Below are 26,291 nucleotides of genomic sequence, written 5' to 3' on the forward strand. Positions count from 1 at the left end.
TAGTAGTTTGTACTTACTTTAGACATTTCACCCACCTGGGTTGGCCTCAGTGGCTAACCTGGGTGCTGGCGAGGATTTTGGATAGTAAAGTCCTGTTCTTTTGAGACTTTGCTGAGAATACCTTTCTTACGGGCTTCTAAGAGCCCAGGAACTGGAATTCTCTGGATCTGAGATGCATGAGGTTTAGAAATACATGAGGTTTTCTTCAGCACCTTTGGTCTGGTCAGTGGTCATGAATTTTTTTTCCTTAGGTGAGTTGTGAGATTGTATTTGAGAAGGTCATTTCCTTTGCCTGTGTAAGATCTTAGTCATAGCTACCAGTGGTTTCTCACTAGACTTCTGCATTATACCTCCCATCCTCTAATGTGTCCTTTTGGAATTGTGCTTTTGTCATACTATCCATTTCTCCTCCTCCCCCTCCTCTTTTTTTTTTTTTTTTTTCTTTTAAAGTAGGTTCCATATCCAGGGTAGAGCACAATGAGGGGCTTAAACTCATGGCGCTGAGATCAAGACCTGAGCTGAGATCACCAGTCAGATGCTTAACTAACTGAACCACCCAGGCAACCCCATACTATTGATTTCTGATCTTGAAGTTTTTTTTTTTTAAAGATTTTATTTATTTATTTGACAGAGAGAAATCACAAGTAGGCAGAGAGGCAGGCAGAGAGAGAGAAGGAAGCAGGCTCCCTGCTGAGCAGAAAGCCCGATGTGGGGCTTGAACCCAGGACCTGGGATCATGACCCGAGCCAAAGGCAGTGGCTTAACCCACTGAGCCACCCAGGTGCCCCTGATCTTGAAGTTTTTAATGAGCATTTTTTTTTTTTTTTTTTTTTTTTTTTTTTTTTGGTCAGAGAGAGGGAGAGAATGTACAGGGGGGAGCAGCAAGCACAGGGAGAGGCAGGCTTCTCACTTAGCAAGGAGCCCAGTGAGGGACTTGATCCCAGGACTCTGGGATCATGACTTGGAGCCAAAGGCATATACTTAACTGACTGAGGAACCCAGGCATCCCAAGCATTTCCTTTTTTAACCTAAGTGGTGAGAACCATTTTCTTTTCATCCAGTACCTAGTCTTCTACCCTCTGCATTGTGTCAGGTGGTTACTTTGAGTTACATTCTGGCACCCTTGGATATTGACCAGCATTGATGTTTCCATTTCTACTTTGGTCTCTCCTATTGGGCTATATTTGGTGTTCTGTAGGTCTGTGTGGGCAGTTCCCCCACCTTGCTTGCTCTCTTTCCTGTCCCAGTGGTTGACCATTTAGGGTTGGAATACAGTTCCTCCTCTGTAGGCAATGGTAGGAAGATTTCTGGATGATGCCTGCCTGCCTGCTTTTATGGTACCGTGGACTTTACCATTATTTGTAGAGACTAGTGGCTTCTTTTAAACTGCAGTCTGAGTTTCCCTGTCTTTTTTGTTTGTTTAGTTAATAAAAATCTTTTTAGTTGAAAAAAAAAACAATTTACCACCCATTTATTTATTTATTTTTATTTTTTAGATTTTATTTATTTATTTGACAGAGACACAGCAAGAGACAGAGAGGGAACACAAGTAGGGGGAGTGGGAGAGGGAGAAGCAGGCTTCTCGCTAAGCAGGGAACCTGATACAGGGCTTGATCCCAGGATCCTGGGATCATGACCTGAGCTGAAGGCAGATGCTTAACGACTAAGCCACCCAGGCACCACAGTGTTACGATTTTGTGTCCTGCTACTTTATGGAATTCATTTATTCTAGCAGTTTTTTTGGTGGACCCTTTAGAGTTTCCTACATGTAAGATTATGTAATCTGTGAACAGTGGCAATTTTCCTTCTTCCTTTCCAATTCCTTTTTGGTTCTTTTTGCTCTGGCTAGTATTTCCAATACTACAGTTGAACAGAAGTTGGGAAAATTGTCTATTTTGTCTTGCTTCTCATTTTAGTGGAGCAGATTGCAGTCTTTAATCATTGAGTATGATGTTAGCTCTCTGGAGAGCTCTAGTTTGACCCTAGTAAAATAATCTTCCATCCCATTACTGGTTATGAAGTAGATACAATGAAATAAATTGGAAAGCTTGTGTTGGTGAGCTGTTAGGCTGCTAGGTAGGCCTTAGGTGGGGATAGGTGTCTGATTACACATAGGCTTTTTCCAGAATGTGTTCATTTGTGTTTTGTGTTTGGGAGATAGGATTGTTGCAACCAGTCAGATACCTGTGTTTTCAAGCTAGGGAAGGAGAACTGGCATTGTATACTATGGTTTCTTCTTCCCTGTCTAGGTAGTTCACCCTTCAGGGTTGCATTATTGTTCCTTTTAGGTTTCTTTCTTTCTTTTTTTAATGGCTTAAGTGCATTTTCTTCATTTTTCTTTTAGAATCTTTCTACAAAAGAGCTAAGTTAAACACCAGGTTTCTGGCAAGAGGGTGAGAATCTTTTCTCAGAGCCCCCACCCCTTTACTTGTTTTCCTATATTTGCTCTCTTTCCTGTCCCAGTGGTTGACCTATACCTTTGTTACAGTTCATGGGTTGGAGGACTTGGTGCAGAAATCTACAACCAAGAGTTTGTTTTCAGTGGTTTCGTTAACTCTTCCCCCAGTATATCTTATTCTGTCATGGATATATTGTCAGGATCTTCTACCTGATGCTGTGTTTGGCTTTCAGGGTCTCAGGTGCTGTTACCTTGTTAATCTTTTGTTTGGCATGTACTTCTTGTATAAATGTACTTCCTCTTGCCTGTCTTTTTCCCAGATGTAACCATTCTCTTGGTGTAGATGTGTATCATTACAGTATATGTATTTATACTATTATGGTACATGAGTCCATAATAATATAGTTTGTGTGTGTGTTAAACATTAAGAAATGGTATCAAACTGTATCCTTTTGCAACTTTTTCACTGATATTTTGGAATTTGAATATTAGACATTGTGATACACAGATTCAAGTTTTTAAAAATTTTTTTAAAGATTTTATTTTAGAGAGCATGAGCAGGGGACGGGTCAGAGGGAGAGAGAATCTTCAAGTAGACTCCCCACTGAGGATTAAGCCCTGACATGGGGCTCGATCCCAGGACTCTGAGATCATGACCTGAGGAGAAGTCAGATGCTTAACTGACTGAGCCGTCCAGGTCCCCCACTTATTTATTTATTTATTTATTTATTATTTATTTATTAATAATATTATGTATAATATATTAAATAATAGTTATATTTATATTATATTTATGTATTATATATAATAAATATATGTCAAATAATAGTAAATAATTTTAATTTATTTTTTTAAAAGACGGTATTTATTTATTATTTATTTGACACAGAGCGAGAGAACACAAGTAGGCAGAACGGCAGGCAGAGAGAGAGGGAGGAGCAGGCTCTCCGCTGAGGAGGAAGCCTAATGCAGGGCTCAATCCCCAGACCCTGGGATCATGGCCTGAGCCAAAGACAGACACTTAATGACTGAGCTACCCAAGTGCCCCCCCCACCTTTTATTTATTTTTAAAAAGATTTTATTTCTAAATAATCTCTACACACAACATAGGGCTTGAACTCACAACCCTGACATCAGGGTCATGATTTCTACCAACTGAGCCAGGCACTCTCAGTTTCAGTTTATTATGTTAATTACCCCTTTAGTTTCTAGTAGGCAGTACTTTTCATTCATTTCAGTTTGGGTTCTACTCCTCCTCTAAAACTAGTTTTTTTAATTAAAAAGAGTCCCTTTCTTCCAGTTAAAATTTTGACTTATATTTTTTGCAAACTGCCCAAGAATAAGGGATACATATGGTTAATACTTAAACTTTAGTTGCCAATCCTGAAATAGGTATAGTATGAATGCTTATAAGAAATAAGTTCTGGGGGGGCGCCTGGGTGGCTCAGTGGGTTAAAGCCTGTGCCTTCAGCTCAGGTCATGGTCTCAGGGTCCTGGGATCGAGCTTCACATCGGGCTCTCTGCTCAGCAGGGAGCCTGCTTCCTCCCTCTCTCTCTGCCTGCCTCTCTGCCTCCTTGTGATCTCTCTGTCAAATAAATAAAATTAAAAAAAAAAAAAAAGAAACAAGTTCTGGGGTGCCTGGCTGGCTCAGTTGGTATAGTATGTGACCCTTGATCTTGGGGTTGTGAGTTTTAGCTCCACATCAAGTGTAGAGATGACTTAAAACATCAAATAAAACTAAGGAAAAAAAGAAGTTCTGGATAATGGATCTTATTCCTTTTTTTGTTTAAATTTTTAATTTTAGTTTTTAAAATATTTTTTATTTTTAACTTCTTTATTTTAGGGAGAGTGTGCTCCAGAGAGGGTGTGTGTGTCTGGGAAGGGCAGAGGTGGAGGGAGAGTGAATCTCAAGCAGATTCCCTGCTAAATGTGGAGCCTGACTTGGGCCTTGATCCGATGACCCTGATAAAATGATCTGAGCAGAAATCAAGAGTCAGTTGCTTAACTGACTGAGCCACCTGGGCACCCCAGGATTTTTTATTTTATTTACTTATTTTTGTTTAAATTCAGTTAATTTTTTAAAAAAGATTTTTATTTATTTATTTGACAGAGACAGACAGCGAGAGAGGGAATGCAAGCAGGGGGAGTGGGAGAGGGAGAAGCAGGCTTCCTGCTGAGCAGGGAGCCCCATATGGGGCTCAGTTGTAGAACCCTGGGATCATGACCTGAGCCGAAGGCAGACACTTAATGACTGAGCCACCCAGGTGCTCCTAAATTCAGTTAATTAATATAGTGTATTATTGGTTTCACAGGTAAAGTTTAGTGATTCATCAGTTGTGTATAATACCCAGCGCTCATTACATCAAGTGCCCCCCTTAATCTCCATCACCCAGTTACCCCATCTCCCCCACTCCCCTCCCCTGTAGCAGGCTTAGTTTGTATCCTGTAGTTAAGGGTCTCTTATGGTTTGTCCCCCTCTCTCTGGTTTTGTCTTTATTTTTCCCTCCCTTCCCCTATGATCGTCTGTGTGGTTTTTTCCCCTTAGATTCCACATCTAAGCAAAATCATATAATTGTCTTTCTCTGATTGACTTATTTTGCTTAGCATAATACCCTCTAGTTCCATCTATGACATTACAAATGGTAAGGCTTTTTTTTTTTAAATGACTGAGGAATATTTCATTTTGTGTATGTGTGTGTACCCATACACATATACAACATCTTCTTTATCCATTCACCTGTCGATTGACATCTTGGGTTCTTTCCATAGTTTGGCTATGGTGGACATTGCTGCTGTAAACATTGGGGTTCAGGTGTTCCTTCTGATCACTATGTTTGTATCCTTCAGGTAAATACTTAGTAGTGCAATTGCTAGATTATAGGGTAGCTCTATTTTTAACTTTTTCAAGATTTTTATTTTTAAGTAATTTGTATACCCAATATGGGGCTCCAGCTCACAACGCAAGATCAAGAGTCACATACTCCACCTACTGAGCAGATTGAGCGTCAGACTCTTGATTTCAGCTTGGGTTATGATCTCAGGGTCATGAGATGGAGCCCTGTCCGGCTCTGTGCTCAGTGCGGAGTCTGCTTCTCCGTCCCTCTTCCTGTTCTCCTCCCCTGTTCATATGTATGTGCATGTTCTCTCTCTCTAAAATAGATAAAATCTTTTAAAAAAAAGTCTAAAAAAAATAGAATGGAGTTGGCAAACTGTGGCCCAGTGTACCAGATCATTCAGCTGCTTGTTTTTAACATGGCTATAGTCGTTTGTTCACACGTTGTGTGTGGTTCCTTTCAAGATACCATGGCACAGCTATCCAGGTGTGGAAAGAGACTCTATGGCCTTCTAAGCCTAAAGTATTTACTTTCTGTCCTATTAACGAAAAATTTGCTGACCAGATCTTGTACAGTGAAACATTTTACATTAGAAGACTTACTTGGACCACCTGTAGTTTTTGAAAACTTTTTTCCTTTCTGAATTTAACTTTCGATTCCTTTCCTAGTAGTATATACTGTATATGAAATGCCAGTATGTCAGTCAAGCTCCAGTCAGGGCGTTGAAAGGGAATTTAGTAATAGAAGTATTTACACAAATGTTGGAGGTAAAAAACAAGTGGAACCTGGACAACATCCAGAGATGACGATGATGACAGCTATGATAATGGAGGAACAGCCAGTCTCCCCAAAGGCTAGGGATATAAAGGAAAAAGCGTTGTCAGAATCTAAGAATCACTTTCAGTCACTTGGAGGTGGGCCCTGTGAAGAAGCTAGGACTTAAAGGAAGGAATGCTGTCTGGCTACTGCTGGTACCTCTGAGAGGAGTACCATGAGATTGGTTTTTGGATGCTGCCACTTGGAATCTGCAGTTGTTGAGTGATGCTTTCATATACAGAGAGTGAACATGTCTTTGGTCTCCTCCTGCCTTCTAGTCTTCTAGTGCTGTGTAGACAGTGGAGGAGCATCTTAAGAAGCCAGATGGAAATGAAAAATGTAGTTTGCAGCGTTCCAGCCCCAGCATCACAAAGTTTAGAACAGAAGGGGGGATTTGAAGTAGACAGCACTAGAATAACTGGGAGGAAAGTGTCTTCTCTCTTGCTCCCCCAGTACATCTGTTAAAAAATCTGAAATATTTGCATTTAGTCTAGACTTCTTTTTCTTAAAGTATTGGCTTTAATACTGGTTTAGTATTATTTATTCCTAATATTAAAAAGTGTTTTTTCTACTTTATTTCAGTATCAGATATAGAAGGTGGTGATGGACTGCAGCTCAGAAAGGAACATACTCTCAAAATATTTGCTTATATCAATTCCTGGACACAGAGGTATGCATCTTTAAGTACTTAAAAGATTAACTTTTTGAGTTGTACTTTAAATTGACATGGTTTGTCATGAAATTTCCCTTTTAGAATGTTGGGTTGTAAACCTATAGTCAATAAATGACAGTTCATCAGTATTTATTAAACCTTCCTTTCTTAATCATGAGGCCACTCATGGTTTTGTTTTTTAAAACAATAAAAGTTTCTTTAACTCTTATTATTTAGAAATAGGGGAGTGAATGAAATTCTAAAAATTATTTTGAGAGATTGAGGAATTTTTAATGGCATAACTAGAGACATTAAACTTAATCCATTAAAAAAATTAAGTTTTGTGGTGATGGACACTTTGACCCTTCTGGAAGCCATTTGTTATTCCATTTGCATAATACATGGGTATATTAGACCAGTTTTTAAGAAATACATATATTGTGGGGTGCCTGGGCATCTCTGTTAAGTGTCTGCCTTGGGCTCAGGTCATGATCCCAGGGTCCTTGGATCAAGCCCGCATCCTGCTCCTTGCTCAGCTCCCGCTGAGAAGCTGCCTTCTCCCTCTCCTACTCCCCCTGCTTGTGGGTCCCTCTCTTGCTGTGTGTCTCTCTGTCAAATAAATAAAATCTTAAAAAAAAAAAATGCATATGTTGAGAATATAAAGAATAAAACTTGAGGAAACACGGTAATTAATATAATCAGAATTTGCAAGTTCCTGTTCCCTTAACATGATTTTAGCTGGGCCTAGCTAAATATTCTCTTTTGCTTGTGTGCCTATCTTGTTTATTAGTCTTCTAAAATTTTTATGGGTAAAGAATGTTTGAAGCTTTGTGTGCAATGATTAGTGAACATGTTAAGTGCAGCTAAAATAAATAAATGTCCTGAGGCCCACAGTCTAGCTGATCATAGAGTTTATCTTCAAATCTCATTTGTTCTACAGTAATATCCCTTTTCCTTATGTTTTCTCCTCCTTTGTTGATAAAGATGATACACATATTTGTTCTACAAAAGATTGTAGATTTTTTACATGCTATCATTATCGGCATTTCTTTTCTGAGTCTCAGCTGAATTACTTTTAGCTAAGTTTAGAATTGAGAGTGGTTCCTCTGTTCCTTTCATTATGGGTAGAGTAGGTGATTGGACATTGCATAATACTAATGTTAATGATTTAAAATTAGCATCAGGGATGCCTGGGTGGCTCAGTCACTTGAGCATCTGCCTTCAGCTCAGGTTGCAATCCCAGGACCCTGGGATTAAGTCCCACTTTGGGCTCCCTGCTGGTGTTGGAGGGGGAGAGCCTGCTTCTCCCTCTGCCTATACTCACTTGGCTGGCTGGCTCTCACAAATAAAATCTTAAAAAAAAAAAATTAAAATTAACATCAGTATCCAAAGGATTTGCTGAGAAATGTTGTATTTGAGTCATAATTTTGGATTTATTTACTGTAACTGTAGCTAGGTAGCAACATGTTATGCCACTAAATAAAATGAAATCCAGGGAAATGATGCAGTTTTTTTAATGTCTGACTCCCTAGTTACTGGTTGGTGCTGGGTAGGGGTTCCATATTCCCATTCCTAGTCCACTTTTATCATTGATACATACTCTTAATCCTTGTATCAGGAATTTTTAACCTGAATGGGAGTGAAATTACAAAGTAAATATTGATAAGTACCATTTTAGGCCTAATTTGTAGGTTTCATCAGAATGTCAAAGAATGTTTGCCCTCAAAATAGGAGATCCTCTTAATTTTATCTATTGTTGCTGTAGAGTATAGTGGTTCAGTATGGCTGTCGAGCCAGAGTGATGTGGCTTTGAGTCCTGCTTCGTCACCTGTTAGATAATTATGACAGACTAGTTAGCTTCTAAGTTTTTACTTCATTTGTGAAATGAGAATAATAATGTTACTATTTATATTGTGAAGAGACCAAGTGCTTACTTAGCACAGTACCTGACAGAAGACCTTAATAAACACTGTCTTAATTAAAATTGTTAAAATTTATTTTGGAAAATAGTATACATGTTGAAGGTTATGTAAGCTAAAGTGTGAAAAGCTGGACTAAAACACAATATGTAACCTTTATCATTTTATTCACATGTCAATAAGTATGAGCAATTTTTAGCTGGTAATAAAAAAGCACCCAAAAGTAGAATGTTACATTGTTAATTGTTCATACTGAAGACGAGACAAGTGACAATAAAATACCCAGGTGACTCACAGTGTTTTGTGATTAAAAAAAAAAAAAATTTCGTCTAGGGGTGCCTGGGTCGCTCAGTTGGTTAAGCATCTGCCTTTAGCTGGGGTCATAATCCTAGCATCCTGGGATCGAGCCCTGCATCAGGCTCCCTGCTCCTCAGGGACCCTGCTTGTCCCTCTCCCTGCCACTCCCTTTGATTGTGTGTGCGTGCTCTTTATCTCTCCCTGTCAAATAAACAAAAATCTTAAAAAAAATATATATATATATATATTTTTTTTTTTTCTTTGTTTATTCTCCCCTCCTCTCATGTCTCCGACCTCCCTCAGTTTCTTTCTTGGGCATCAGAAAATACTGTTGCCTAGATTAAGATGGTAGTTTTTGTAGGTAACCAGCAACTAATAAGGCATGGTTAATCTTCAAAAGCGATTGTTAACTTAGGGCCCATGACTATGGAGGTCCATAAATATATCTTAGCATACTGATGAACCCATGACATTTCATACAAAATGTTCTCAAAGGTTTTCTGGGAGAAAAATGTTAATAGTTTTCATTAGCTTATTAGTGGTTAAGAATCCTTAGTGTAATATATTGACTAAAAGATACGTAAAAGCGCATATTCACTTAAAATAGTATATTGATAATTTTTATAAACAACTGTATTAATACTTTATATTATTTTCCTCCTATTTAGGTATGTACTCACTATAAAAATTCTTTGAGAAAATAAAGAGAATCGAAGTTTATTTATTTATTTTTAAAAAAGATTTTATTTATATGACAGAAGACAGCAAGAGAGGGAACACAAGCAGAATGAGAGAGCCCCAGGCTCGATCCCAGGACCCAAGACTCTGAGATCATGACCTGAGCCAAAGGCAGCTGCCTAACAATTGGGCCACCCAGGCACCCCGAGAATCAAAGTTAAAAAAGGAAAAAAAAAAAAAAAAAAAAAAAGGCCGCAGTGCCTGGGTGGCTTAGTGGGTTAAAGCCTCTGCCTTCGTCTCAGGTCATGATCCCAGGGTCATGGGATGGAGCCCTGCAGCAGGCTCTCTGCTCAGCGGGGAGCTTGCCTCCCCCCCCCCCCCCCCCCCCCCCCCGCCATCTCTGCCTACTTGTGATCTCTCTCTCTCTCTGTTAAATAAAATCTTAAACCCCCCCCCCCAAAAAAAGGCATGCTACTACCCAGAGTAACAACTGATGATTTTTTTTTTTTTTTTTTTGTATAGCCTTGGCATGAGGTTGTGAATCATACAGTTTAAAATTTTGCAAAAATGTGAGTTTCCTACATCTGTGTTTTATAATCTGATTTTTCATACACAGTCAAGTATAAATAATCTCTTTATGTCATCAGATCTTATTTTTAATTGCTGTATAACAGTCTTGCAGCTGCTGTTCCTTTGTTCTTTCTGTAAGCTCAGGAACATTATTATATGTTTAAAAGGTTATCATTTAAAAAAAGGTTATCATTTTATTAAAATTGCAATTGGGACTGGAATGGGAAGAAAGCTAATTCAAAGCGGAGAGAGAAGATTAAGAGAATAAATTGAAGAATACAAGTTAATAAAAGAGCATATAAAGGTCTGAAAGTAATATGGATGATAAAAGCATTGAATAACTTTGTTTGTTTGTTTGTTTTGGACTTGTTAAATTTTACCACAAAACAGGCTTAGGTTTCTGTCTTGTAAATTCCTCTTTTCTTACCAGGTATTTTAAGGCCTTTGGTTGTCTTCTGCCATTCTGCGTTTTAGTTTTATTTCATGATTTGTCTTCTAAAAGAGAATTCTTTTAGATCCCTGCCTGAGCCGTAGGCAGACACTTAATGACTGAGCCACCCGGGCGCCCCAAACTTATATTTTTTTTAAGTTAACTCTACATCAGATGTGGAGCTTGAACTCATGATCCCAAGGTTAGAAGAGTAACATACTTTGTTGACTGAGACAGCCAGGTGCCTCACTAAACTTTATTTTTATGAACAGTTTTAGTTGCTGTTGCTTTTGAATAGATTATGTTCTATACTCTTTAAGGCTCTGGCTTTTATTCTGGCATTAAGAAATTTGGGGATATTGATAAATTCAGTGAGGTTTGACCACTATTTTGACCACTATTCACAGTAGTGCTTTTCATGAATCAGTTCATAAATAAAAACTTTTGCTAAGGTTAGATACCATGGATTAACAGTTCTTTCAAATGTTACATAGTACCAGGCCAAGAAGAAGTTAGATCCATTGGAATATGTGTTTGATGGAATTACAGAATCAAAGTTAGAAAATAATTTAGACATGTAGATTCTTCATGAATGTTCAGTTAAAATTTTTTTTATAAATTGGAGCTATGTATTTTATGCTAGGCATTTAGGAATTTTATATATATATATTTTTCAAATTTTATTTCATTCCAATATGGTTAATGTACAGTGTTAGTTTCAGGTCTACAAAATAGTGACTCAATATTGCTGTATATTAATACTCATTAAGATGAGTACACTCTTTAAAAAAAAAAGATTTTATTTATTTATTTGACAGAGAGAGAGAGATCACAAGTAGGCAGAGAGGCAGGCAGTGGGGGAGGGGAGGCAGGCTCCCTGCTGAGCAGAGAGCCTGATGCGGGGCTTGATCCCATGACCCTGGGATCATGACCTGAGCCAAAGGCAGAGGCCTTAACCCACTGAGCCACCCAGGCGCCCCAAGATGAGTATACTCTTAATCCCCTTCACCTGTTTCATCCATCTCTCCACCCACATCCTCTATGGTATTCTTTATAGTTAAGAATCTGTTTTTTGGTTTCCTTTTTTGTTTTTCTCTTTGTTCGTTCATTGTGTTTCTCTCACATATGAGTACGATCATATGGTATTAGTCTTTCTGTTACTGACTTATTTCACTTAGCACCATGCTCTCTGGATCCATCCATGTCTTTGCAAATGGCAAGACTTCATTCTTTTTTTTTTTTTTTTTAATTTAAATTCAGTTAACATAACACTGCATTATTAGTTACCAGGGTAAAGTTTAGTGATTCATTGGTTGTATATAACACCCAGTGTTCCTTATATCTAGTGTCCTCCTTAATGCCCATCACTGAATTGCCCCTTACCCTGACCTGCCTCTTCTCCAGCAATCCTCACTGTGTTTCCTAGGATTCAGCATCTCTTATGGTTTGCCTCCCCTATTTTCATCTTTATTTTTCCTTCTCTTCCCGTATGTTCATCTACTTTGTTTCTTAAATTCCATAAATGAATGAAATCATATTGTATTTGTCTTTTTCTGACAGCTCTATTTCCCTTAGCATAGTACCCCTCTGGCTCCATCCTGATTCTTTTTCTTACAGTTGAGTAATATCCTGTTGTGTGTATACATGTGGTACATCATCTTCATCCATTCAAGTATCAATACACTTGGGCTGCTTCCATAGCTTGGCTATTGTAAATAATGCTGCAGTAAACATAGGAGTACATATATCCTTTCAGGTTAGTGCTTTTGTATTTTTAGGGTATATACCCAGTAATGTGATTACTGTATCATGGGGGAGTTCTATTTTTAATTTGTGCAGGAACTTCTGTAATTTTTTCCACATTGGCTGCGCCAGTTTCTGTTCCCACCAACAGAGCAAGAGGGTTTCTTTTTCTCCACATCCTCGCCAACAGTTGTTTCTTGTGCTTTTGATTTTGGCCATTCTGACAGGTATGAAGTGATATCTCATTGTGGTATTGATTTGCCTTTTGTTGATAGTGAGTGATGTTGAGCATTTTCTCATGTGTCTGTTGGTCACCTGTATGTCTTCTTTGGAGAAATGGCCGTTCATATCTTCTTCCCATTTTTAATTGGATTATTTTTTCGTGTATGTGTGTTGAATTATATTAAGTTCTTTATATAGTTTGAATACTGACCCTTGTGTTGAATTGTATTAAGTTCTTTATATAGTTTGGATACTGACCCTTTATCATATATGTCATTTGCAAGCATCTTCTCCCATTCGTTAGGTGGCCTTTTTTAGTTTTGTTGGTTGTTTCCTTTGCTGTGCAGAGACTTCTTATTTTGATGTAGTCCCAATAGTTTATTTTTGCTTGGTTTCCTTTGCCTCAGAAGATACATCTAGAAAAATGTTGCTATGGCTGATGTCAGAGAAATTACTACCTGTGCGCTTTTCCAGGATTTTTATGGTTTTTCAGGTCTTACATTTAGGTCCTTAATCCACTTTGAGTTTAATTTTGTGTGGTGTAGGAAAGTAGTCCAGTTTGTTTTGTATGCAGCTGTCCATTTTTCAAGATGCTTTGGCTATTCAAGGTCTTCTGTGATTCCATACAAATTTTAGGATTGATTGTTCTAGATTTGTGAAAAATGCTGTTGGTATTTGCATAGGGTTTGCATTAAATCTGTAGATTGTTCTGGGTAGTATGGACATTTTAACAATATTTGTTCTTCAAATCCATGAGTGTGGAATGTCTTTCTGTGTCTTTGCATTGTCTTGAATTTCTTTGATCAGTGTTTTCTAGTTTTCAGAGTATAGTTCTTTCATTTCCTTGGTTAAGTGTATTCCTAGGATTTTTATAGTTTCAGGTCTCACATTTAGGTCTTCAATCCGTTTTGAGTTTAATTTTGTGTATGGTGTGAGAAGGTGGTCCAGTATCATTTTTTTGCATACTGCTGTCCATTTTCCAGTACCGTTTGTGGAAGAGACTGTCTTTTTCCCATTGTGTTTTCATTACTTCTTTGTGGAAGATTAATTAGCCATGTAATTGTGGGTTTATTCCTGAGCTTTCTGTTCTGTTCCATTGATTTATGTTTGTTTTTGTGCTAATGCTTTACTGTTTCGATTACTGCTGCTTTGTGATATAACTTGAAGTCTAGAATTGTGATACCTCCAGATATATTTTTCTTTTTCAAGATTGCTTTGTGTAGTTGGGGTCTTCTGGGGTTCCATACAAATTTTAGGATTGTTTGTTCTAGTTCTGTGAAAAATGGTGTTGGCATTTGGATAGGGATTGCATTACATCTATAGATTGCTTTGGGGGTAGTGTGTTTTATTTTAACAACATTTGTTCTTTGGACCCATGAGCATGGAATGTCTTTACATTTCTTTGTGTTGTCTTGAATTTCTTTCATCAGTGTTTTATAGTTTTCAGGGTATAGGTCTTTCACCTCTTTGGCTAAGTGTATTCTTAGGTATTTTATTATTTTTGGTGCAATTGTTAATGAGATTGTTCTTAATTTCTCTTTCTGCTGCTTCATTATTAGTGTATAGAAATGCAGTAGATTTCTGTACATTGATTTTGTATCTTATGATTTTATAGACTTCATTCTTCAGTTCTAGTTTTTTGGTGGAGTCTTTAGGGTACTGTATATACAGTATGTCATCTGCAAATAGTGAAAATTTTATTTCCTCATTGCCAATTTGAACCCCACCCCCACCCCCACCCCACTTTTTCTTGTCTGACTTCTGTGGCTAGGACTTCTAATATTATGTTGAATGAAAGTAGTGAGGGGGACATCCTTATCTTGTTCCTGACTTTAGGGGGAGAGCTCTCAGTTTTTTACCATTGAGTATGATGTTAGCTGTGATTTTTTCATATTAAGGCCTTCATTATGATGAGGTATGTGTTCTCTAAGCCTACTAGAGTATTCTTAAATGTAAGCATTCTCTATTCAAGCAGTATATAACTCTACTTGGTAAGAATGTCTTCTGCTAGAAGGTGTAGGAAAAAATTGGATAAGCTTAGATAGTGGAAGGGTATGTCTGAGATTAGTTTACAAATAGACATAATGTGTAGGAGTTTAAAAAATAAACAGAAAAAGGCCTGTAATAAAGTTCATTGCCCCATCTCCTCAACTCCGCTTTTGGTTTCAGGTGTTGGCTTTGATATTAACCTCTGTATAATGAAGTAGTGTTATTATACTGCTATTACTTCATGCATTAATTTTAAATAAACTCTATAAACTTTCTTTTCTGATACATAAAGATTACTTTCTTAAAACTTCCCTTTTCTCTCAGGGCACTTCTGAAAATAACAGTTCTGGTCAGTGGTGAGTCAGAAAAGGTTCTATGGCTCATTTTATATTTTACAAGAAATAAATTCTTGTTTATCTTTTGTTATCTTTTTTCTTTCCTAGAGTTTACTGGCTGGTTTTTAATAATTTTTGAGTTGTGGATCACTAATTCTTTTCAGACTCTGCAACCCTTCTTAGTACTAGTTTTTACATTTTTAATGCATCATTATGTGATCTCATTTCCTTCCCTTTCCCCTCTCCTGAATTTCCTTGGGCCTTTATCTTCCTACTCTATTTGTTGGTTTCTTATTAGGGCTACTAAATAGCTATTTTCTCTTCAGATCCTCCTTGAAATTTCTTTCGCTTTTCTGTTTTGGATCTCAGGGTTCCTGGATTCCATGTTGACCTCTTTATTGGTTTACTATTTTTGCTTTGTCAGAATGACATCTTTTCTGAAAAAGGATGTATAGGAGACCGGTGTTTTTTTTTTTTTTTTAGATCTTTCAGGCCTAAAAGTTTATCTTCTGCCCTTAATCTTATTGAAGACTTCTGGATGCAGAATTCTAGGTAGAGAATGATTTTCTTTCAGAAATTTAAGTCTTGCTTCCTTGTGTTTTACCTCCTGATACACCTTTGAAGATTTTAAATATGTTTATTTATTTAGATTTATGTATTTATTTTTTAAAAAAAGGTTTTATTCATTTATTTGACAGAGATCACAAGTAGGCAGAGAGGCAGGAAGAGAGAGAGAGGGGGAAGCAGGCTCCCCGCTGAGTGGAGCCCTATGCGGGGCTCAGTCCTAGAGCCCTGGGATTATGATGTGAGCCAAAGGCAGAGGCTTTAACCCACTGAGCCACCCAGGTGCCCCAGATTTATTTATTTTTTATTAGAGAGAGAGAGAGAGAGAGCATGAGCTCCCTTAGAGGGGTAGGGAGAGAGAATCTGAAGCAGACTCCCTGCTGAGCATAGAGCCATTGTGGGGCTCAATCTTATGATTCTGAGATCATGTCCTCAGCTAAAATCAAGAGTCCGACGCTTAACCTACTGTACCACCCCGGCGCCCCTTATTTTTATTTATTTATTTATTTTTGAAAGTAAGCTTTACGTCCCACTGTGGTTCTTGAACTTAGGACCCTGAGATCAGAACTTGCATGTTCTGCAGACTGAGAGAGCCATCCAGCCGCTCCCCTTTCCCCAGTATTGCTTTGGAGAAGTATTAGCTGTTTTTATTCCTGAGCTTTTCTTTGTCCCTCTTCCCACTCTCCATGAAAGCTTTTAGGATGTTTATTCTCCCCTTCAGCTTCAGTAATTTCATCATAGGTGTTTTGGTGGAATTTTCAGATACGAAATTTTTGATATACTTTTCTTTTTCTCCCCATTTTTTTTTTAATCTATTCTACTTTCTAGGACATTTTTTCACTTTTGACCTTCTTTTTCTTTTAAAGTTTTATTTATTTAAGTAATCTCTGTACTCCATGTGGAGCTCAAACTCCCCACCCTGAGATCAGGAGTTGTATGTTCTTCCGACTGTCAAATTGCTATAATTCTAGTTTTTTTTTTTTTAAATATTTTATGTATTTATTCGACACAGAGAGTACAGTATAGGGAGTAGCAGAGAGAAGGAGAGGGAGGAGCAGGCTACCCACAGAGCAGGGGGAGCCCGATGTGGGACTTGATCCCAGGACCCCGGGATCATGACCTGAGCTGAAGGCAGTCGTTTAACTGATTGAGCCACCCAGGTGCCCTCTAGTTGGTTTTTAACTTGTGACTGATGTATATGCAAAAGCTATGTAATGTATATTTGTACACATTGAAGGACTCTTATTTTGTAGTTTGAATGCATTTTTTTAAAATGGCATTCTGTTCTTGTTTCAGTAATCCAGAATCTTTTTTTTTTTTAAAGATTTTATTTATTTATTTGACAGACAGAGATCACAAGTAGGCAGAGAGGCAGGCAGAGAGAGAGGAGGACGCAGGCTCCCCGACAAGCAGAGAGTCTGATGTGGGGCTCGATTCCAGGACCCTGGGATCATGACCTGAGCCGAAGGCAGAGGCTTTAACCCACTGAGCCACCCAGGCGCCCCTCCGGAATCTTTTTTGACTCTGAGGATATAAATTGATTAAAACCTTTTTTCTTTCTGCATTTTATTTATTTTCTCTGAATTTCCTTTTACCATTTATTTTGATTTGCCTTTGACAATGCAGCTTTCCTTGCAAGTCTTACTGGTTATCCTTTCATGGTTAAGAGATGGACACTGAAAGATGGATTGGAAGTTCTGCGTGGGTAGGAGTATCTGAGGTATTGGTCTACACTGTAGGATGGTAAAGTGGTGAGCTAGCTTCATTACTATGGGTAAATGGGCTTTTCTCATAGATACTCATATTCTCTAAGAAAAATAAGTCTTTGGGCTTGACTTATCTTAGTCTGGTTGATAGGGAAGGTTAGTTGGGGAGGTTCATTCAGTCATAGTATCACTTAGTTTTCTTTTCTGTTTCTTATATTATCCCTGACTTCTTTAACATCTGGTGTTCCTGGGTTTATCTTGTTCATTTTATGTACAAAAAACTTCTTGTTTCCCTGGGTCAAGTAGGAATAGTAAGTATTGTGGTTGTCTGGTTTGGGAATCTACAGGTTTTAACTGTACCTTTCATTTAGTCCTATTTTCTGCCTATGCTTCATCTCTGCCTTTAGATGAATCTGATGCTCTTTATTGCTGAGCCTTTTCAATGTTCCGGAAGGTGGATATTTTTGTTGATAAATCCTTCCGTGGCCCTTCCAAATTTATTTCATTTGCTCTAAGTCATGTACTATTCCTCCCTTTTCTGTTGTCTAAAATGTGTTGCTACTTGTTATCTGTTCTTCCATTCTCTCTTTCCTTATGGAGTTAAGGATCTTTTTTTCTTTTAGTGTATTTGTAGTGGATTTTTAAATAGACCAGAAATAAACTTAAGTGTAAAATCAAGCTGGGCTTAACTGAAAGTGATGTTTATTTATTTAAAAACACTTTCTCCTCCTGCATTGTGGTTAGGGATATAGAGAGAAATGCTGTATTGAGAGATCAAATACCTAGACTTTTCAGAATGGAGTGTGATACAATAAAGTGTCATACAAAAAATAAAAAATAAATACAATAAAGTGTCATACAATAAAATACAATAAAAATAAAAAATAGAGTGTCATACAAAATTTATTTAAAAATGTGTGTATTTGTGTATCTTCACTTAGACTCTCAGCTCTCCTTGAATTTGTATATTTTGGATCTGTAAGGACCTAGATTCAGTTCTGTGTTAATTTCTGAATATATAACTTTTGTCTTTTTTTTTTTTTTTTTAAAGATTTTATTTATTTGACACACAGCAGAAGCATGGGGAATGGCAGGCAGAGAGAGAGGAAGACTCCCCATGGAGTAAGGAGCCTGATGTGGGATTCGATCCTAGGACCCTGGATCATGACCTGAGCAGAAGGCAGATGTTTAACTAACTAAGCCACCCCTATAATTTTGGTCTTTTTAAAATTAGTTTCCTAGTCCGTGAAATGCCGCCATTGCCTGCCAATGAATTTTTTTTCCTGCCATTGAATTTTTAAAGTAAATTTGATTGGCTCTTTGACTTTCTTAATCCAAATCTGACTTCAGGGTGTTTTTTGGAAGGAACTAAGATTTTTTTTTCACTAAAGAAAGATACTCAAGGGGCTTCTGGGTGGCTCATTCAGTTAAGTGGCAAACTTTGGCTCAGATCATGATCCCAGGGTCCTGGAATCAAGGCGTTCATCAGGCTTCCTGCTCAATGGGCAGTCTGCTTTTCCCTCTCCACTGCTTGTGCTGTCCCACGCTCTATCTCCCTCTCTCCCAAATAAATAAATCTTTTAAAAAAGATACTCAAGGGACGCCTGGGTGGCTCAGTTGGTTAAGCATCACCTTCGGCTCAGGTCATGATCCCAGAGTCCTGGTATCAAGTCCCACTTCGGGCTCCTTGCTCAGCAGGGAGTCTGCTTCTCGCTCTTCCTGTTCTGCCTACAGCTCTCTGTGCTCCTGCTCTCTCTGACAAATAAATAATCTTTTTTAAAAAAAGGCAAATCTTAAAAAAGAAAAAAAACTCAGATGTTTAGTCCTTCACTTTGAGCTTGGTTTTTCTTGAACCTAAAGAGAAACTGTTTATAAGAAAAACTTCAGGAGTAATATGTTAATTTTTCTTCTTGTAGAAATTGTGGTAATACAGAACTTTAAAAGTGGAAGAGTTCTTAGAGGTAAAATTCCTTTCATTTTGTCACTGAGAAGACAAGCCTGTATTTATCTATTTCTGTGTAACCTATTACTCAAAAAGTAGTATCTTAAAACAGCAATAAACATTGTCCTCAGAGTTTTTATGGATAGGAATTTGGTAGTGGTTTTGCTGGTTGGTTCTGGCCTGGATTCTTCAAGAGGTTGTAATCAGGTGCCTCGGTGGCTCAGTCAGTTGGGCGTCTGACTTTGGCTCAGGTCATGATCCTGGGGACCTGGAATAGAGCCCTGCATCGGGCTCTCTGCTCAGTGGGGTTCTGCTTCTCCCTCTCCCTCTGCCTGCTGCTCCCCCTGCTTGTGCTCTCTGTCAAATAGATAAAATCTTAAAGGGGGGGGGGGTTTGTGTCAAGTTGTTGGCCAGGTTGCAGTCATCCCAAGCCTTATGTGAGGTTTGGAGGGCCTGCTTCCAAGTTGGCTCACTTAACTTGGCTGGCAAGTTGGTGTTCGTTGTTTATGGGACCAGTGCTCAGTTTTTTCACCTGTGGACTACAGCGTGGGCTCCTTGGCTATTTTACAACATGATAACTGGCTTCCCTCAGAGCAAGTGATCCAGAAGAGAGCAAGGCTGAGGGGCAGTGTCTCTTATGACCTAGTTTCAGATGTCACACAGTCATTTCTGCCACATTCCATTCATTAGATGTTAGTCATTAAGTCTGTTCCACATTCAAGGGGAGGAAAATTGGGCTTCCCTTTCTAAAGGGAAGAATATTCAAGAATTTCTGGCTGTACTTCAAATCTGCCACACTTGGAGAAATGAAATTACATCTACATGGTCATATAGGGAGTTGGTGCTCTGTTTGGACTACAATATAGATGATTTGATTTGATAATATAACTCAGTACAAATTGTAAGTAAAAGTTTACTCTCATCCATCATTGGCTACAGTTATTCTTTTTTTTTTTCCCCTAAAGATTTTATTTGAGAGAGTGTGATCATGCGTGGAAGAGAGCACAAGTCGGGGGGTGGGGAGAGGTGAAAGTGTTGAGGGGAAGGGAGAACCAGGCTCCACTCTGATCAGGGAGCCCACCATGGGGCTTGATACCAGATCCCCGAGATCTGAGCTGAAAGCAGACATTCAACCGACTGAGCCACCCAGGTACTCCTGTATGTAGTTAATCTTATAATGTGGTACTTGAGTATCATTTATTTGATTTACCTGTCTCTTTTAATTATTCAGTATTGCCAGGCATTATGCTAACTGAACATATCTAAGAGAACTAGATTTGTTTGTAATAGTTACTGACTCTAACTGTATTTTTATATGTATATATATGTACATACATATGTGCATACATACGTATGCATACCCTAAAGGGTGTTGAGTGTGTGTGTTATTTCTGAATGCCCTTAATCAGCCATAGTGTAGGGATGTCCTTCCGAAGTTAGCCTTCAAGGAAATTATTATTATTATTGTTAAGATTTATTTATTTACTTTAGAGAGAGAGCATGAACGAGTGGGGAGAGGGGCAGAAGGAGAGAGAATCCTGAATTATACACCCTGCTGAGCATGGAGCCAATTGCAGGGCTTAATCTCAGAACCCTGAGACCATGACCTGAGCTGAAATCAAGAGCCAGCCACTCAACCAATGGAGCCACCCAGGCGCCCTTTCTCAAGCAAATTAATAATGTTAAAATACAGCTTTTTATTAGTTAACTACAAATCCCTTTGTGTAAAATAAATTAGCTTTACTAATAAGGTTTTTATTTTAGCCAGTTTCCTCATACTTGATAGTCATGTATTTAGTACTCAGTACTTAGAGAAGCAAAGATATATGCTACAGTTCTTGTTTTTAAATAGTTCTTTGTGTAGAAGGGCAGATAAATCTACATATAAAATTGAAAACTGTAATTGTCATCCTAATATGATGACCTTTTACTACCCAAAGTACCAATTTTTGGTGGGATACTATCTTTATAAATTACTGTTGTGCTACCCTGTCAGGAGGAAGTAAAAACTGGGGCGGGGAAGTACTTTAGTATTTGCTTATTATTATTTTTTTATATTAAAATACATAATGGTTGTCTCTCTAGAAAGCATTAATTTATTGAAAAATTTTCTTTCTCTTACAGGCAGTGTCTATGCTGCTTCAAGGAATATAAGCATTTGGAGATTTTTAACCAAGTAGTGTGTGCACTTATTAACTTAGTGATTGCCCAAGTTCAAGTACTCCGGGACCAGCTTTGTAAACATTGTACTACTCTTAACATAGATTCCACGTGGCAAGATGAGACTAATCAAGTGGAAGAACCACTGAATATAGAAAGAGAGTGTAAAGAAGGAAGTACAGAAAGACAAAAATCAATAGAAAAAAAATCAAACTCTACAAGAATTTGTAATCTGACTGAAGAGGAATCTTCAAAGAGTTGTGATCCTTTTAGCTTATGGAGTACAGATGAGAAGGAAAAACTCTTACTATGTGTGGCAAAAATTTTTCAAATTCAGTTTCCTTTATATACTGCTTACAAGCATAATACTCATCCTACTATAGAGGTACGTAAACATAGATATTGTGAATGTAACACCAAGTTACCATTATGTTGACAGTTTCTCACTTAAGAATAAATACGCAGAGTAGTTGTTGATGGAAAACTTAGAAAAAATCACGATGGTTAGGAAAAGTATTCCAGTTCTCTCTAAACGATTTCTGCAGCAACTTGGGTCGAACATTTGCTTAACACAGTCCTGTTAGGGAAAGATTTACACATTGAACTCATAAAAGTTAAACTGTCAGTGATCTAAACATTGTGCCAATATACATCTGTGTTCTACTTACTATGACATTTTCAGAAAGTAGTAACTGAGGAAGATGATGATTGTGGAATTTTGAATTTCATTCTCAGGAACATTGGTAACAGAATTTGAAATTCCTTTCATTAAGAAAACAAATACTCCTTAATAATTTTAAATGATAGTACTGTCTTTTATAAATGAAAATGCGTGATTCATTCCATTAGTGATATTTTTACAACTTTTCCAGGAGTTTAGAAACCCACCTTAGGTTTATTTAGATAATGGCATTGCTTTATACACCTCGTGGCAATCGAGACAGTTATAGGATAATGTATTATGTAAGTGGCATATATATGAAACGAGAGATTTCTTATTTCTTATGATTCTCTGAGTTGTCCGGGCAATTCTTCTGTTGGTTTTATGTGGCCTCATTTAGGCAATTGTATTTACTTTTAAAGTTGGAAGACTTTGAAGGTCCAGCGTGGTGTCACATGTCTGACACTTGGTGCTGGGTGTTGTCTAAGGCTCTTGGATTTTCTCCATATGGCCTCTCATTCTCCACTAGAGTTGATTGGCTTCTTTACATAGTAGTCTTAGCATTGATCCAGGAAGATGAATGTGTAAGCTGTAAGGCCTCTTGAGGTCTAGCCTCTGAAACAAAGACACAGTATAAATTCTCCCACATTTTCTTGGTTGAAATAATTAACAAGGGCAGCCTAGATTCAAAGGGGTATGAAGTACACTTCATCTCTGGAGGGTAGGAGGGGCAGCATTTCATTTAAACTTTAACATATCTACCACATGCTTTTAAAAAAAAAAGTCTGCCTATTTTCTCTGGCTTATTTGTTCTATAACCTTCATACTGACTTCTTTAAACTTCTTTCTTCATCTTAAAAAAACCCCAAAAAACCAAAACAGTCCTTTACTGAAAATGCTTTCACATTGAATTGAGACTACTTAAAAACATAGCCCAGGAGGTCAGTATTTTCCTTACTGGAATTCTACATAAGAATATTTTAAATCAGATTGTGTTCTTCCTTCTAGAATTCTTAGTCTGTGATTTTTTTCCTTATAGAATCTTCTAATGAATCTTACATAGATTGAGTAAACATCCTAAAAAAAAATGTCAGCTCAGAATCCTTTTCAACAAATGGGATCTATTTGTACAAACCAGTGAAATTGAATCTCAGTGCCACGTGAATAGTGTTTTTAATGCCTTAAATTGGTAATTGAAATATGCAAAAAATAGATCAGTTAGGGACCCAGATATGTGAAATTCATGCAGTTTCTTCATAAAGTTAAGTTTTTCCAGTTAAAAATCTCCTAACAGTAGAACCATGGCTATACCAAATCTGCTGTTTTCTTCCTAAAATCAGTTTGCCCACCAGTTTGCCATTTTAAAAAATCATTAGAAAAAAAAATGTCCAAATGTAAGCATAGTCACACTGCCCTACTTTCTCTTTTGAAATAAAGTGCCTCATTATTACCGTTGAGGGTCATTCCATGTGACTAGTTGGTTGAAAGCAATAGTTGCATGAGGTCTTTGAGATAAAATTCTAATAAAAAACAACCTTAGATATAATGTAACATAGTGTTACACAGAATTCTCTCCTTAATACAGAATTTGTGTGTTTCTGTAATACTCTGTTCATAATATAGCCCTTTCCTGGGTTTCTAGTTAAGTTAGTAATGATTTGTTACAAATACTTCAAAAATTTGTAGTTTCTATCCTAGTGGCCATGTGGTTAAATGGTAACAGTCCTATTTAACTTTGATTTTAGTTTGATTTTGACTTTTCTAAAGAGGCACAAACTGGCTAAGACTATTTATTTATTTATTTATTTTTAAAGATTTTTATTTTAGGGGCGCCTGGGTGGCTTAGTTGTTAAGTGGCTGCCTTTGGCTCAGGTCATGATCCCAGGGTTCTGGGATCGAGCCCCACATCGGGTTCTCTGCTCAGGGGAAGCCTGCTTCTCCCTCTCCCTTTTGCACTTCCCCTGCTTGTTTTCCTTCTCTCACTGTGTCTCTCTGTGTCAAGTAATTAAATAAAATCTTTCAAAAAATTATTTGTGAGATGGAGCACAAGCGGGGGAGTGGCAGGCAGAGGAAGAAGCAGGCTCCCCATTAAGCAAGGAGCCCCATGTGGGGCTTGATGCCAGGATTCTGGGATCATGCCTGAGCTGAAGGCAGACACTTAACGGACTGAGCCACCCAGGAATCCCTGGCAAAGACTCTTCAGAAGATGATTCAGTACTCATGTGATAGTATTTAGATAGCTGTGACTTTAGAATTTAGTCAGCCATCTTAATTTATATAAGAGGGAACTGGCTTTTTTTTTCTTTTTTAAGGTTTATTTTCTTCAGTAATCTCTATATCCAATGTGGGACTTGAACTAATGACCCCATGATCAAGAGTTGTATGCTCTTCTGACTGAGCATGCCAGGTGCCCCAAGAAGGAACTGGCTTAGGTTAAAAGTTTTGGTCAGGTTTGCACAGCATATTGCTGAAAGAGTTGTAGAATTCAGTTCATTCTGTTATACTGCTTCTCAATCACTTAATTGCTGTAGCTATTGTATCCATTGCTAGGAGAAGATAGGAACTCAGAGCCTCTCCTCCCTCTCCTTCCTGTCTGTATCCTTCTTCCTTTTCTATCAAAGTTGTGATACTATTTTAAAAGATGTAATTAGAAATAAGTATTAATTCAGGGGCGCCTGGGTGGCTCAGTGGGTTAAGCCGCTGCCTTCGGCTCAGGTCATGATCTCAGGGTCCTGGGATCGAGCCCCGCATCGGGCTCTTTGCTCAGCAGGGAGCCTGCTTCCTCCTCTCTCTCTGACTGCCTCTCTGCCTGCTTGTGATCTCTCTCTATCAAATAAATAAATAAAATCTTTAAAAAAAAAAAAAAGGAAATAGGTATTAATTCAGGTTGAATCTTTTTTGAAGGGCAGGGAGCTATTGCATTTTTTTTTTTTTTTTGCATTCTTTTCTTAGTCCTGAATCCGTGTGTAATTCTGTGTGTTGCCCTAGTATTTTATGTTTTCATTCTAAGTAAAGTAAAATGAGTATAATAATTAAAGAGGAGAAACCACTGCGCTTGTTAAGTGTGTGTGTAATATGGTTGGGTAGAGTAAATACATACGTTATGTTCCAAATTTCTGAATCTAGTTTGGTTTTCTCTTTCCACTTTCCACTGACTGTTTTTATTTATCCTTTATTAAATTAAAAATATTTTAAATTCACCCTTTTAATGTATACAGTTTAGTAAGTTACAGTATATTCCCACAGTTGTGCAACCCATCACTACTGTCTAATTCTTATACGGATGACTTTTTTTTTTTAAGATTTTATTTATTTGACAGAGAGATCACGAGTAGGCAGAGAGGCAGGCAGGGTGGGGGGAGTAGGCTCCCTGCTGAGCAGAGTGCCCGATATGGGGCTCCATCCCAGGACCCTGAGATTATGACCTGAGCCGAAGGCAGAGGCCTAACCCCCTGAGCTACCCAGGTGCCCCTGTATGACTTCTTCTTCTTCTTCTTCTTTTTTTTTTTTTAAACAATTTTATTTATTTATTTGACAGAGATCACAAGTAGGAGAGAGGCAGGCAGAGGGAGAGGGAGAAGCAGGCTCCCTACTGAGTAGAGAGCCTGATGCGGGGCTCGATCCCAGGACCCTGGGATCATGACCTGAGCTGAAGGCAGAGGCTTTAACCCACTGAGCCACCCAGATAGCCCTGGGATGACTTCTTTTTAAACAAAAATTGTATTCCTGATCCATTGGCTTTCAGTTTTTCATAGTTTGATCATGGGGCAGCATTTGTTAAATTAGATGTAGAATTACTTTCTGGATACTCATTTATTTCTTTATTTTCTCTTTTAAAGTAATAGGCAGATTTCTTTTTTACTTCTGGAAATAGAATGGCATTATCTTAATTTAGTAAATGTAAGGTTTTTCCTAAAAAGACAAAAACTGAGCAGATAGGTTTCTTAAGGCCTGTGTAGGGTTCATCTAAAATTAGAACTTTTGAAACAAAAATGATGTTGATTAAGCTTTTAGGGAGGTATCCTAGTGTTTTTCCTACTGTTGTATCTTACGTATAGATCTGTGTTAACTCTTTATGTACTACTTAAAATGAGATTGTAGTGACACCTTAGGATAATGTTTCCTTGTACCCAGAGTAGAAATAAAAAATGGTGAAACAGTCTTTCTGTGCAGTCAGGATAGTTGTAACCAAGTCCATGAGCAACATTTTGCATATGAGAATAGAATTTTGTTAGGGTACTTTCTAGCTGTGTCCATGATGGGCACTAGAAATTTTGACTGGATTCTAAAATTACAGCATGGTTTACATGGTCCGTGAATCTGTATTCAGTACCATTGGTGTTCTTACATTCTGGACTTGTTGAAGACAAAAGG

The 26,291-nt window shown here is 37.8% G+C and overlaps 1 protein-coding gene across 4 annotated transcripts in view; it reads left to right on the forward strand.

Moving 5' to 3' along the window:
- The window catches only part of USP34 (ubiquitin specific peptidase 34), a 242,333-nt gene that overhangs the window by 35,301 nt on the left and 180,741 nt on the right, over nucleotides 1-26,291 (forward strand). For 3 of the 4 annotated variants that reach the window (XM_047745811.1, XM_047745813.1, XM_047745812.1), the window contains exons 2-3: nucleotides 6,632-6,719; nucleotides 21,221-21,641. In XM_047745811.1, coding sequence (XP_047601767.1) covers nucleotides 6,632-6,719; nucleotides 21,221-21,641 — 509 coding nt within the window. Of the gene's footprint in view, nucleotides 1-6,631; nucleotides 6,720-21,220; nucleotides 21,642-26,291 lie in introns of those variants that run through there. The other variant, XM_047745814.1, reaches the window with a different exon arrangement.

The sequence above is a fragment of the Lutra lutra genome, chromosome 9 (genome assembly GCF_902655055.1).
Source record: "Lutra lutra chromosome 9, mLutLut1.2, whole genome shotgun sequence".
NCBI lineage: Eukaryota > Metazoa > Chordata > Mammalia > Carnivora > Mustelidae > Lutra > Lutra lutra.